Here is a 12,191-nt window from a genome sequence, read left to right on the forward strand (position 1 = left end):
CCTCCGTCGACAGTCCTCAGGAAGGCTTCTAAAGAAAATAAACCTGAATTCTTTAAAAGCTTGATCATTTTTCCTTTAGTCAACACTAAAAGTCTCAAAAGGAAGGCGAGAAACTGTGAAGAAGCACTAATAAAAGAAATACTGGGCTGGAGGAAGTGCCTGGGACAGCAACATCGAGTAAGGGCGACGTCCAGCCCTGGAGGCTGAAGGGGTTCAGGAACTGTCTCTCAGATGAAGCCAAGTCATTCCCACTGGGCTGCATGTTTCAGAGGGAGAGGACAGCCACTCCCACATCACGATCCCAAAGCATCCAGCCCAGGCCTGGCATCCAAATAGGGATCATCTGACCCCTCTGGCAAGGGTTTGCTTCTAGCACCTTTTCTGTGGGCTCCTGCTACTGGAGGGGGAAGAGAAAGTGAAGAAAAGCCCCCGCATTCTTTACTCCTTTTTTTTTTTAAGACGGAGTCTCTCTCTGTCACTCTGTCACTCAGGCTGGAGTGCAGTGGCGCCATCTCTGCTCACTGCAAGCTCTGCTGCCTCCCGGGTTCACGCCATTCTCCTGCCTCAGCCTCCTGAGTAGCTAGGACTACAGGCGCGCGCCACCATGCCCGGCTAATTTTTTTTTTTTTTTTTTTTTTTGTATTTTTAGTAGAGACGGGGTTTCACCATGTGTTAGCCAGGATGGTCTCCATCTTCTGACCTCGTGATCCACCCGCCTCGGGCTCCCAAAGTGCTGGGATTACAGGCGTGAGCCACTGTGCCCAGCCCCTTTTCTGTTTTAAACCTCACAATCACTGTTGGTTCCAGTGCCTCTGGTAACTCCAATACTTTTTTTTTTTTTTTAAATTGGGATGGACCCCTGCTCTGTCGCCCAGGCTGGAGTGTAGTGGTGCAACCTTGGCTCACTGCAACCTCTGCCTCCTGGATTCAAGTGATTCTCCTGCCTCAGCCTCCTGAGTAGCTGGGATTACAGGCGCCCACCACCACACCCAGCTAATTTTTTGTATTTTAGTAGAGACGGGGTTTCACTGTGTTGCCCAGGCTGGTCTGGAACTCCTGACCTTGTGATCTGCGCACCTTAGCCGCCCAAAGTGCTGGGATTACAGAGTGAGCCACCGCACCCGGCCTCTTTTTTGTTTTTTTGAGACAGAGTCTCACTCACTCTGTCGCCCAGGTTGGAGGGCAGTGGTGTAATCTCGGCTTATTGCAACCTCCACCTCTGGGGCTCAAGCGACTCTCCTGCCTCAGACTCCTGAGTAGCTGGGATTACAGGCATGCACCACAATGACTGTCTAATTTTTTGTATTTTTAGTAGAGATGGGGTTTCACTGTGTTGGCCAGGCTGGTCTCGACCTCCTGACCTCAATTGATCTGCCTGCCTCAGCCTCCCAAAGTGCCAGGATTACAGGCAAGAGTCACCACACCCGGCAATATCCCCAATATTCTGTAGAACTATCCTGGACTTCAGCTTCCCTGTCTGTAAAATGGGAGGGTGCATTAAAGTAGGCAGACTGGTGGCAGTGGCCCAGGGCTATGCTTTCAGACTCAACACAAGAGGGTGCTGTGATCCATTAGCAATGTCTGCCAGGGGCTTTGGATGGGAGATGACTGGCTTGAGTGCCAGATACTTGCTATCCCTGCTAGAAAGTGTATTCAGTGCCTTAGAATGTGAACATTTTCTCATTGGAAATTCAGATCTGCTTCTCTCTGATCTTCCAACACTTCTTGATGAATGCTCCAAGTGGTATTCCTGTCTCCCAGGCATCAATGACAGGCCTTGCCTGAAGGGAAAAGGACTTTCTCTTTCTTTTTTTTCCCAGGGACAGTGCCCCCACCTTGAGTCTACCTGCCCTTGAGGTCACATGTTGGGGCAGAGCCTCAGCCCCAGGAGCCTGGCAGGTGGAAGGAGACTTTTCAGTTTTGGGTTGCTGGTGGCTGACCTGAGACCCTGACCACTACATCCACCCACAGAGCTGCTGTGGTAAGGCCTGGATGCATCATGTTAGGGGCTAGTGGGAGTACTTGGGACACGTGCGGTGTATGCCTTTGTCTTGCAAACCCAAAATCAGGATGCTCTTGACTCACAGTCTGAGAGCAGGGAACTGTGCTAGAAACTCAGCATGTTTTGGGAGACATATGGGAGGAATACCCCCAACTCCCCGCCTATCATCCCTACACCTTTCTCCAGCTAGGCTCTCCACTCCCCACACTCCCTATCAGAGTGGCCAGCAGCGGGGAGCCTGCCACTCCCCTGGTTTGTCTCTATCACCTACAGAACAAAGCCCCACTCCTCGCCTGTCACATTACTGTGATCTGACCCTTGCCCACTGCTCCAGCCCCATCTTTCACTACGTCGTATGGATCGCTATATTATTTAAGAAAGTCAAATTGGGCCATAAAAGTAACAGAAATAAATAAGGAAGACAGATGAAGCTAAGTACAGAAGACTTACACTAGACATAGTATACCAAGGAGAGCACCTGCATGCTGAACATAGGAAGGGACAGAGGGACCAAAGGCACTAAATAGCCACAAGGCGCCAAATATTGATGCTATGCTTAATATTCATGAGGCATATGGGACATTCAATATTTATTAGGTCTTAAGTCAGCCACCTGTTGGTGATGGCTATTCTGACCCTCTGTGTCCCCTGCCCAAGAAATGCAGAGAAAGGTGTAGCTGTTCTCCAGGTGAACTGATGGCTGCAGCTGTGGCCAGGCACTCGCCCCTACACCGGGGAGAGGGCAAGTCTGTGCCACTGGCCCAAGTGTTTTCCATCGCATGGGCTCCTTGGTTCAAACTTCACTCCATCAGCAGCTATCCCATTTCCTTTCCCTGGTGTCTTGCTATGTGTTTGTAATTGATACACCATTAGCCAGGTGTGGTGGTGCACACCTGTAGTCCTAGCTACTTGGGAGGCTGAGGTGGGAGGAACACTTGAGCCCAGGAGGTTGAGGCTGCAGTGAGCCGAGATCACACCACTGCACTCCAGCCTGGGTGACAGAGTGAGACCCTGTCTCAAAAACAAAATCAATACTCTAGGCCCCAAAATGAAGCATCTTAACTTAGCCTATGAATCTGTTCCAAAGCCTCTAGAATAGTTTGTCTGGTAGTGTACTTGGAGACCACAACTGCATCAAAGTCATTGCCTTCATGACATGTCACTCTCCCCAACCCTGCACTCTCCCCAAACACCATGCACTTTTTTGCCTCTGAACCTATGTTCATGCTGTGCCCTCTTCCCAGAATGCCCTTCCCCCTCAGTCATTTAGCAAAGTCCAACTGATCCTTCGAGGCCAGCTCTGATGTCCCGTTCCATAAGAAACCATCCTTAACTGTGCCAGGTAGATCTGTCACTCATCCTCTGGACCTCACCTGGATTACACAGATTCCATTCTGCAGCATGCGCTACACTGCTTTCTAATAATCTCTCTATGTGTCTCTCTCTCACTAAATGATGAATTTCCCGAGGACAGAGACCCCACCTGCTCATTTCTGCTTCCCTGGTCCCCTCACTGGTCCTCTGTGAAGGAAGCCAGGCTTTAGATTGGTAGCAGATGGGTCCTTAAAGTTGTCATTTTAATCTGGACATTCCATTCACTTTATCACTATCATAGTTCAAAATTTTGTTATTTTTTCTTTCGTAGGTGATTTTAATTTTATTAAAATTAATAACATTTTAATAAATTTTATATAAAATTATATATTATATGTTAATATATATTTTATATTAATATGTTTTATTATAATATATTATATATACAGATATGTAATATACATATATATAAAATATATACACATATATACATGTGGTGAGGTCTCGACTCAATGCCACCTCTGCCTCCTAGGTTCAAGTGATTCTCCCATCTCAGCCTTCTGAGTAGCTGGGATTACAGGCATGTGCCACCATGCCTGACTAATTTTTGTATTTTTAGTAGAGATGGGGTTTCACCATGTTGCTCAGGCTGGTCTTGGACTCCTGACCTGAAGTGATCCACCTGCCTCAGCCTCCCAAAGTTCATCTGCTCCTTTGGCTGTCTCAATGTGCACCCTTTCCAGAGCATGAGTGGGTACTCGCTAAACATATAATGGTAATTGAGTGGGTACTCGCTAAACATATAATGGTAATTGAGTGGGTACTCACTAAACATATAATGGTAATTCCAGCTGTGAGTTTTATTGGATTATTGAAACAGATCTAGGAAGTAGGTAGGTACTATCATGTCCCCCATTTACAACGTGAGAAACCCAAGCTCAGAAAGGTTAAGCGACTTGTCTATAGTCACACACAAGGCTAGGGCTGGTGACCAGGGCTGTTGCTTTCGAGGCCAGACTTTCCTGCTGTACCCCACCACCTGTTCAGCAATGTAGTCATGAGGGGAATAATTCCTTATCAACTTGTGCAGAGGTCTAAAGACCTGGTGGACCTGAAACTGCCTCGGCTAGCTTCTGGCACACAGTAGGTTCATAAAGGGCTCGCTTCATCACACTTGACTTCAGATTGGTGGCGAGTGGAAACAAAGGATTTCACACATTAAATCATGTTCTGCATTAAATGCATTAACTCTTCGGTTCCCCAGAGCATGTATGTGAAGTAGCAAAGAGGCCTGGGTTACCCAGATGATTGTTCTGGCAACAGCAACATGGCCCAGGTGGGAACAGAGTCCTAGCATGCACCAGGTGAGCAAGGCAGACTCAGAACTCAGAGATGGGAATTGAGGTCAGAGAGCTGCTGGGCTCCAGGGTTGGGGCAGAAGGAGGGTATGGTGGGGGGGTTAGGCACGCAGGTGACTGCAAGATAATTGTGCCTGGTGCAGGTGAGGGGGGCTGCATTACCCAGGGCTTGGAGAGCTGCATTTAGTAGGACACCTGCTAAATCCCTCTTGTCTCTGGGGATTGTTCAAACAAACACAGTGGTCCTGGAGCCTGTGTTTTGGTTTTTCTGGTTTTTGAAATGTTCTATGTATTAATTTTTAATTAGGAAAAGAAAAATAGTTGTTAAAAAAGAGTAGATAAAGTTTCATTCCTAATGTTATATTTTAAAGAGCCAAATACAAAAATAATCCACATGTACAAAACAGATGAACCATAACAAAACTAAGCCAAAGCACCATAATAGAAAACTGAAAAAAAAAAAAAAAGAGATGTTGGCGTGGGTGTGGTGAAAAGGTAACACTTCTCCACTGCTGGTGGGAATGAAAACTAGTACAGCCACAATGGAAATCAGTGTGGAGATTCTTTAAAGAACAAAAAGTGGAACCACCATTTGCTCTAGCAATCCCACTACTGGGTATCTGCCCAGAGTAAAAGAAGTCATTACACAAAAAAGATCCTTGCTCAAGCATGTTTATAACAGCACAATTCGCAAAAATGTGGAACCAACCCAAATGTCCATCAATCAATGAGTGGATAAAGAAATTGTGGTATACATATATATATATATATTTTATATATATATATAAAAGATGGAATACTACTTAGCCAAAAAAATGAAGGAATTAATGGCATTCACAGAAACCTGGGTAGGACTGGAGACTATTATTCTAAGTGAAATAACTCAGGAATGGAAAACCAAACATTATATGTTCTCACTCATAAGTGGGAGCTAAGCTATGAGGATGCAAAGACATAAGAATGATGCAAGGGACTTTGGGGACTCAGGGTGAAAGGGTAGGAAGAGGGTGAGGGATAAAAGACTACAAATTGGGGCCAGGGGCAATGGCTCACGCCTGTAATCCCAGCACTTTGGGAAGCTGAGGCAGGCGGATCACGAGATGGTTAGGAGATCGAGACCATCCTGGCTAACACAGTGAAACCCTGTCTCTACTAAAAATACAAAACATTAGCCAGGTGTGGTGGCAGGCGCCTGTAGTCCCAGCTACTCAGGAGGCTGAGGCAGAAGAATTACTTGAACCCGGGAGGTGGAGGTTTCTGTGAGCCGAGATCGCGCCACTGCACTCCAGCCTGGGTGACACAGCGAGACTCCGTCTCAAAAAAAAAAAAAAAAAAAAAAAAAAAACCATAAAAATAAATAAATAAAAATAAAGACTACAGATTGGGTTTAGTATATACTGCTGGGGAGATGGCTGCACCAAAATCTCACAAACCACCACTAAAGAACTTACTCATATAACCAAATACCACCTGTTCTCCCAAAACCTATGGAAATAAAAAATTAAAACAAAGAAAGAAAAAAAAAAAAAAAAAAAACTAAGCCAAAGCAATCATCCAAATAGCAATCACCCAACTCAAAACAAACAAACAAGAAAACATCCAAAACACCCCCGAAGACAAAGCCCAGCATCTCTGAACCCCAGTAGCTGGCTCATCCCAGTGTCCTGGCTGTCGCCTTGTGGTACTCAGTCTCTGGAATGCTGCCTGGTCAAGAGGGGTTTAGGGCACTTACTTGATCATCTGTGGCACAGTGACCTTGGAATTTTCTTCAAACGCGTTCATCATGAGCCCATTGCATCGGATGTTATCCACACACTGGAATCAGAGAGAGGACCCCAGCGTGAGAGCTCTCCATTGCTGGACCCAGGCCCACCAGGAGCTCTGCCAACTGTAAAGTTCACATGCCTTGGCTTGACACAGGGTCCTCAAGCTTCAAGGGCATTGTCCTGGCAAAGGCAGGGTCAGTGTGGAGCATCCTTTAGACTTTGGCCAGAAGTCAAGTCTCAGTTGAGTGACCTTGGGGAACTTACTTGATCTCAAGTCTTGGTTTCCTTATATGCAAAGTGGGGATAATGACTTCTACCTCACTGGGTTGACTGCAAACAACCACTGGGATGCAAAATGAATGCATCTGCCACTGACCATTCTGTTGCTGATCTCTGGGGTCCAGTGTCAAGGACAAGATCAGATCCAAGATGATGTGGGATCTCTCTCCTGGGAGGCCAGCCCAGCAGGGCCTCTGCCCCCCTGCACGGGGGTGTTGAACTGTTCTCTCTGTGCTCTGACCATCACAGTGCCAACACTTGGATGCTGTGGATGGTTTTCTATATGAAGAATGCATGGGTGTGGGGTCCTGGGGAAGGCAAGGCTACTGGCAGGAGGGCCACAGATGATTGTACATTTCACTTGACCTCCAAAAATATTCAAAATGCAAATTTTGCTTAGAATAAAAAGTACCCGCCCAAACAAAAATAAAAGCTGCATCTCTTGGGGGGGCTGCCTCTTTTCCCCTGCACTGTCCCCTGCCCTGGGTCTTCACATTTCTGCCATGAGAGGGTTTCTTCTTGGCATAGCGATGGGGAAGCCTTGGTGGCACATGACAGAAGCTTCTGGTTTTGAGAATGTGTGTGTTGCAGGGAGGAGGGTGTCAAAGTCATTGGGAAGTAGCAACTGAGAGCTGGCACAGTGGGTGGTGGAGCTCCCAGGCCCCGACTTCTGGGCAGGGCCAGGACCCCAATGAGGGAGGCTTCTGTCATTTGCATTTCTCAGTCCCACTTCTCTCACCCACCTGACAATCTCTCTAGCTTTGGTTCTACCAGCGACTGCAGAACAAAGACTTGGCCAGGGGCTCAGAGTGTTATGGAGGCAGGAGGGCTTGGTGTAGGGGCCAGAGGACTCCCACCTTGACCCATTCACTGGCATCCACAACAGCTGCAAGGAGGGCAGAGGACTAGTGGGCACCCTCCGGGCAAGTAGCCCTGGGCCTTTGACGGCTGCAGCTCACTGGGGATGTGAAAGGGCCAAGCTCAGGGTCTGCAGTTTTCTCCAGGGCTTCCTGGGTGTTTTGAAGACATGTGGGAAGACTCAGAACAGGCATGTGCTATGCATCATCCCACCCGCCTTACTCCTCTGGGACTGCGAGATGGGCAGGTGGGCCAGAAGGAAGGCTGGGAGGGGCAGTCAGGGGAGCCTGGAAGGGGCACAAAACCAAGAAGGTGGGGAGCGAGCAAGGGCAGCTGTCCTAGATCCCATGAAGATGCTGGCCTGCCCTTTCAGTTCCTACAGGCACAGGCCTCCTGCAACCCTCTGGACCATGGGGGGCGGGGGGGGGGCACCAACCTCCCTCCCCTTCTCCTGCTGTTGGCTGCTCTCCTACACCCTACCCCACAGAGAGGATGACCAAGGCTCCCAGCTGCTGGGATGGCACATCCCTGATCCATCACAGGCCCCTGCTGGGCTCAGGGAGGGGCTTGTCCTGGGGCTTGAACCCCGGTGCTGCTGACAACCTCTTTTTGGACTCAAGTCTCACCCCTTGTACTTTAGGCACCCATGGGCACTCTGGGTCTGCTCACTGGTACCTGGGAAAGTCTGTGCTTCCTGGTTAATGCTCCAAATAGGGCGAATGACCCTAATGCTTGCAGCAGGCCAAAGCAAAACTCAATCTTCCATGTGCATAGTTGAGGCTAGGTTTGATCTTAGGTGGCTGCCCCGACTCACTGAAGAAGCTACCCTCGGCTTTCAGGGAGACCGTTCTCTCACTGTGGACATTATTACATCTAATATGCTCAGACTTTTCTGTGCATATCGATTACCTGGGGCATGTACTAAAATGTGGATTTGCAGGTCATATGCCAACAATTTAGATTTGTAGGTCGGCAGGGTAGTGGGGAAAGGGGAGAAGGGTCCAGGAAACTGAAGTTTTAAAAATCACCTTGCTAGGTGGTACAGATGCAAGAGGGGTTTCCAGACCACACTTTCAAGGTGACCCAGGGGACTGTAAATGGGATGGACTAGCTGAGCTCAGCTTTGGGTAGGGCTGTGGACTTGGAAGATTCTTGCATCTTTCTCTGCAGAACAGTGCAGCTACTCCACCGCCCCTCCCCATCCCCCCACCAGCCAAGCCCCTGACCTGGTTAAGCATGAAGGGACCACTCACTTTCAGGAACAGGTGACGCTACTCACCTGGCTGATGTCACTGGTCCACGCCGCCTTCTCCTGTCTGGACGAGGCCACTAGGATGACCGTAAAGGGCGGGGAATCCTTTGGCTCCACCCCGATTTTAAAATCCAAGTGATCTATGTCTTGGCTGGATCCTTTGGCTTCCAGTTGTAAAACATAAAGTTAGCAGCATGAATGTGGACACTTTTTCAGTTGGAAAATGTTTTATTGGTCCCTGTCATAAGTACCGGTGGAGGCTCTGCATTGGTAAGGCACCAGGCCAATTGCTGCTACTTTCAGAATATTATTTTTCTAAGTGGGGAATCTCCATTTCAAAGATGGAAAAAGTAAGACGTAGCTTGCGATCACTCAGGGGCAGTTCCGGATTCAGAGCAGGAGCGCCTTTAGGAATCAGTCTGCCCTCTGCCCTCCTTACACCAATGGAGGTGAGGTCCCAGGCGAGGACTTGTCCAAGGCTCCCAGCAGGGTGGTGGCCAAGCCAGGGCAGGGCTAGAATGGGCCTCACAGCCAGGCCCTCCTGCTACCCCCAAGGTGGTTCTGGGGCCAAATGAGGAACTTCAAGATCTTAAACTTTTATGGATTGGACTGGACATTTAGTTCAGTTTAGAGCTCCCCAAAGCAAAAGTGAATCCAAGGTATTTTTATTACTGCTCTTAACCTGAAAATTCCTTGAAGTCTTGAAAGCTGTTTATTTGGAAAAACTAAGACCACGGCTTCAAGATTCTTTTCAATGCGCTCACATTAATTGGGGATGCACTGAATGGGTTAATGGTGTAAAGGGCGTGCTTTGGCTCTGCTTTGCTCTGAAGCTCTATGGCTGTGTGATGTTGAGGTGGTTTCCTTCCCCCTCTGGGCTTCAGATGTCCTCCTGTACAACAGGAGTGGGACTTGATTTCTGAGGTTCCTGTCCCTTCCAGTTCTGACACCTGAGAATTTTAGGAGTCCTTGCTGGGCACGGGGGAGCCCATTGTCCTGGGACTGTGCTGGAGTCTCTGAGAAGTGGGTGCCTGTGTGTGAGTGTGTTTCAGGTGGGGGACGCTTGTGGCCATGCTCCCACCTCCCTGGGCCTAGGAGGGTAAAGAGCTTTGGGGCCTGACAGTGCCACTTGAGTCTGGGCTTTCCTGCGGACCTGCTGTGGCCAAGATGAAAGAAGGCTGCACTGGTAGGAAGGCTCCAGGTCAGCTGCCTCCTCGTTTATTCTTCCCTTGGGGAACCACTTGGTTTGGCCCTTATTGGAAGGGCATGAGGGGAGCAGAACCCAGTGGTAGCAGGGGCTGAACAGGGTGCATGCATGAGGGCATGTGTGTATGTGTTTGTGTTTGTCAAGTGTGTGTGTGGCAACCCCCAGGCCCATGCCCATCCCCATGCCATGCTGGGCCTGTGAGGCTGAGGTGCTTCAGACACAGCCCACCCCAGGAGGCCCAGTCTGAGGAGGGAAAAGAGCACGGGTCCTGCTGGTGTCCCCACAGAGCAGGGCATCCAGAGGCATCTCTGAGGGTCTTGGCTTGGGGTCAGTGAAGAAGGGAGATGAGTGCCAACTTTAGCCCAACAGTAGTGATCACTCCCCCTAATCTGAATAATGACCCCACCTCCAATTCTGATGCCTTGGGAGGTAAATCCCATCAAACATCACAGCACCAAGGACTCTGCCCTCCGTGCACTTCCCCATTCAACTCCATTTGAGTTGTTCAGTCCCTTCTCACTGAGGTCTTGCCTCCCCTCCTGGTCCCTGCTAGGGGATAGTTCCCTCTCTTAGGACCCTCAGCCCTGCAATCCCTCTGTCAGTGCCCCCTGCACATTCTTTCCTTTTCCACTGCAGGACAGAGATAGGGCTGGGTGTCTCCCTGGCTCCCAGCATGTGGCCCTGAGAGTCCTTGTGCATGTCACATGCAGGTGCATGAATGAGGCGTGCTCACCGAGATGCCATGACCCCAAAACCTAACAGTGCCAACTGGCCCAGCAGCCCAAGGAGCTTGGAAGGAACCAGGAAGGTGGATCAGGGTCATCACCTGCTGGGCTGGGAGCTCTTTCTTTAAAGCCTCAGGCTCTGGTCTCTCCACACCTTATTGGAAGTACGAGGGGAGCAGAGCCCAGCTGTAGCAGGGACTGAATAGAGTGCGTGCATGAGGGCATGTGTGGACCTCCCCTCTGCACTTCAGCATCCTCCCTTCCTCCTAAAGAAACCAATGCCTGGCCCAACCTTTAGGAGTGAGCATGTGTGTGTCTGTGCAAGCACACACATGCACCCATGCAGCCTTCACACTCACCTTCCTCCTCCGTGCTTTCTGGCTCCTCCAATAAAGTGCAGTCAATGAGGGATATGACTCCATTCTGAAAAAGAGCAGCAGGGGCTACTTTGGATCGAGGGGTAGATGTGCTGGTTTAGGAGTCCCTGGATGATAGGGCTGGAAGGGACTTTAACAAGGAGCATCCATGTGCACACACAGATGTATGGATATATTATATGCCAAGTGGATATTTTGCTTTTTCAGTGGAAGAACTTTATCTTCATATAAGAAGCTCAGTGAAGTGAGTCAAAGGGGATTGTCTCAGAGAGGCCTTCCCCAAACCAAGCTTGAGTTCAGGTCACGGGTGGAGCGGCCAGAACCTGGCCTGCTCGACCCTTTCTTGCTTCCACAGCAGTTTCAGGGCATCGCTTCACAGCCCTAAGTTTGCAGAGGTTTGAAATCCCCCATTTTGGGCCAAAGCTATCAGGTTACCCACAGGAAGACAGAGGCTGATCTTATGGGTATTGTAATTCTCATTTTACAGGTGAAGAAACGAAGACAGAGAAGTTGCATGCCTTGTTCAAGGTCCCCTGGCAAGTTAGCAGTGAGTCTGGAGAGAGCCTCAAGGGCCCGATCCCAGTCCTGGTCAGTTACTTATTTTTAATTATTAGGTATACCTGGAAAAATGCCTCCCATCCATGAGTGTGTGAGCATCTCTTGGGTAGGAGGTCCCTTGATATTGTAGTGAGAAATAAGAGTGGCCACAGCTGTGGTGGTTGTAAGACATGCTCACAAATTCTTTCACATTTTTCTTTTCAAAAAGCAAAGCCTAATTCCCTTCTTCTTGAGTGTGGGCTGGACTTAGTGGCTTACATCTAATTAAAAGAATAAATCAGAAGTGATGGTGTGCCACTTTGGAGACCACAGCCTCCTGCTTGCTCTCTTGCTATCCCTTGCATCACCTGTTCTGGGGGACAGCAACTGGCATGTTGTGGGGAGAGGTCTATGAATGAGGAACTGAGGCCTCCAGCCAATAGCCATGGAGGTGTGCCATCTTGGAAAAGGATAGGATACTCCGGCCCCAGTTGAGCCTTCAGAACACTGCAGCCC

The 12,191-nt window shown here is 49.1% G+C and overlaps 1 protein-coding gene across 2 annotated transcripts in view; it reads right to left on the minus strand.

Moving 5' to 3' along the window:
• Nucleotides 1-12,191, minus strand: part of RASGRF1 (Ras protein specific guanine nucleotide releasing factor 1) — a 131,053-nt gene that overhangs the window by 49,573 nt on the left and 69,289 nt on the right. For both annotated transcript variants that reach the window (XM_025390837.1, XM_025390838.1), the window contains 3 exons: nucleotides 11,121-11,184; nucleotides 8,857-8,993; nucleotides 6,407-6,489 (listed from right to left, as the gene is read on the minus strand). In XM_025390837.1, the coding sequence (XP_025246622.1) occupies nucleotides 6,407-6,489; nucleotides 8,857-8,993; nucleotides 11,121-11,184 (284 nt within the window). The remainder of the gene's footprint in view (nucleotides 1-6,406; nucleotides 6,490-8,856; nucleotides 8,994-11,120; nucleotides 11,185-12,191) is intronic.

The sequence above is a fragment of the Theropithecus gelada genome, chromosome 7a, assembly GCF_003255815.1.
Source record: "Theropithecus gelada isolate Dixy chromosome 7a, Tgel_1.0, whole genome shotgun sequence".
NCBI classification, from domain to species: Eukaryota; Metazoa; Chordata; class Mammalia; order Primates; family Cercopithecidae; genus Theropithecus; species Theropithecus gelada.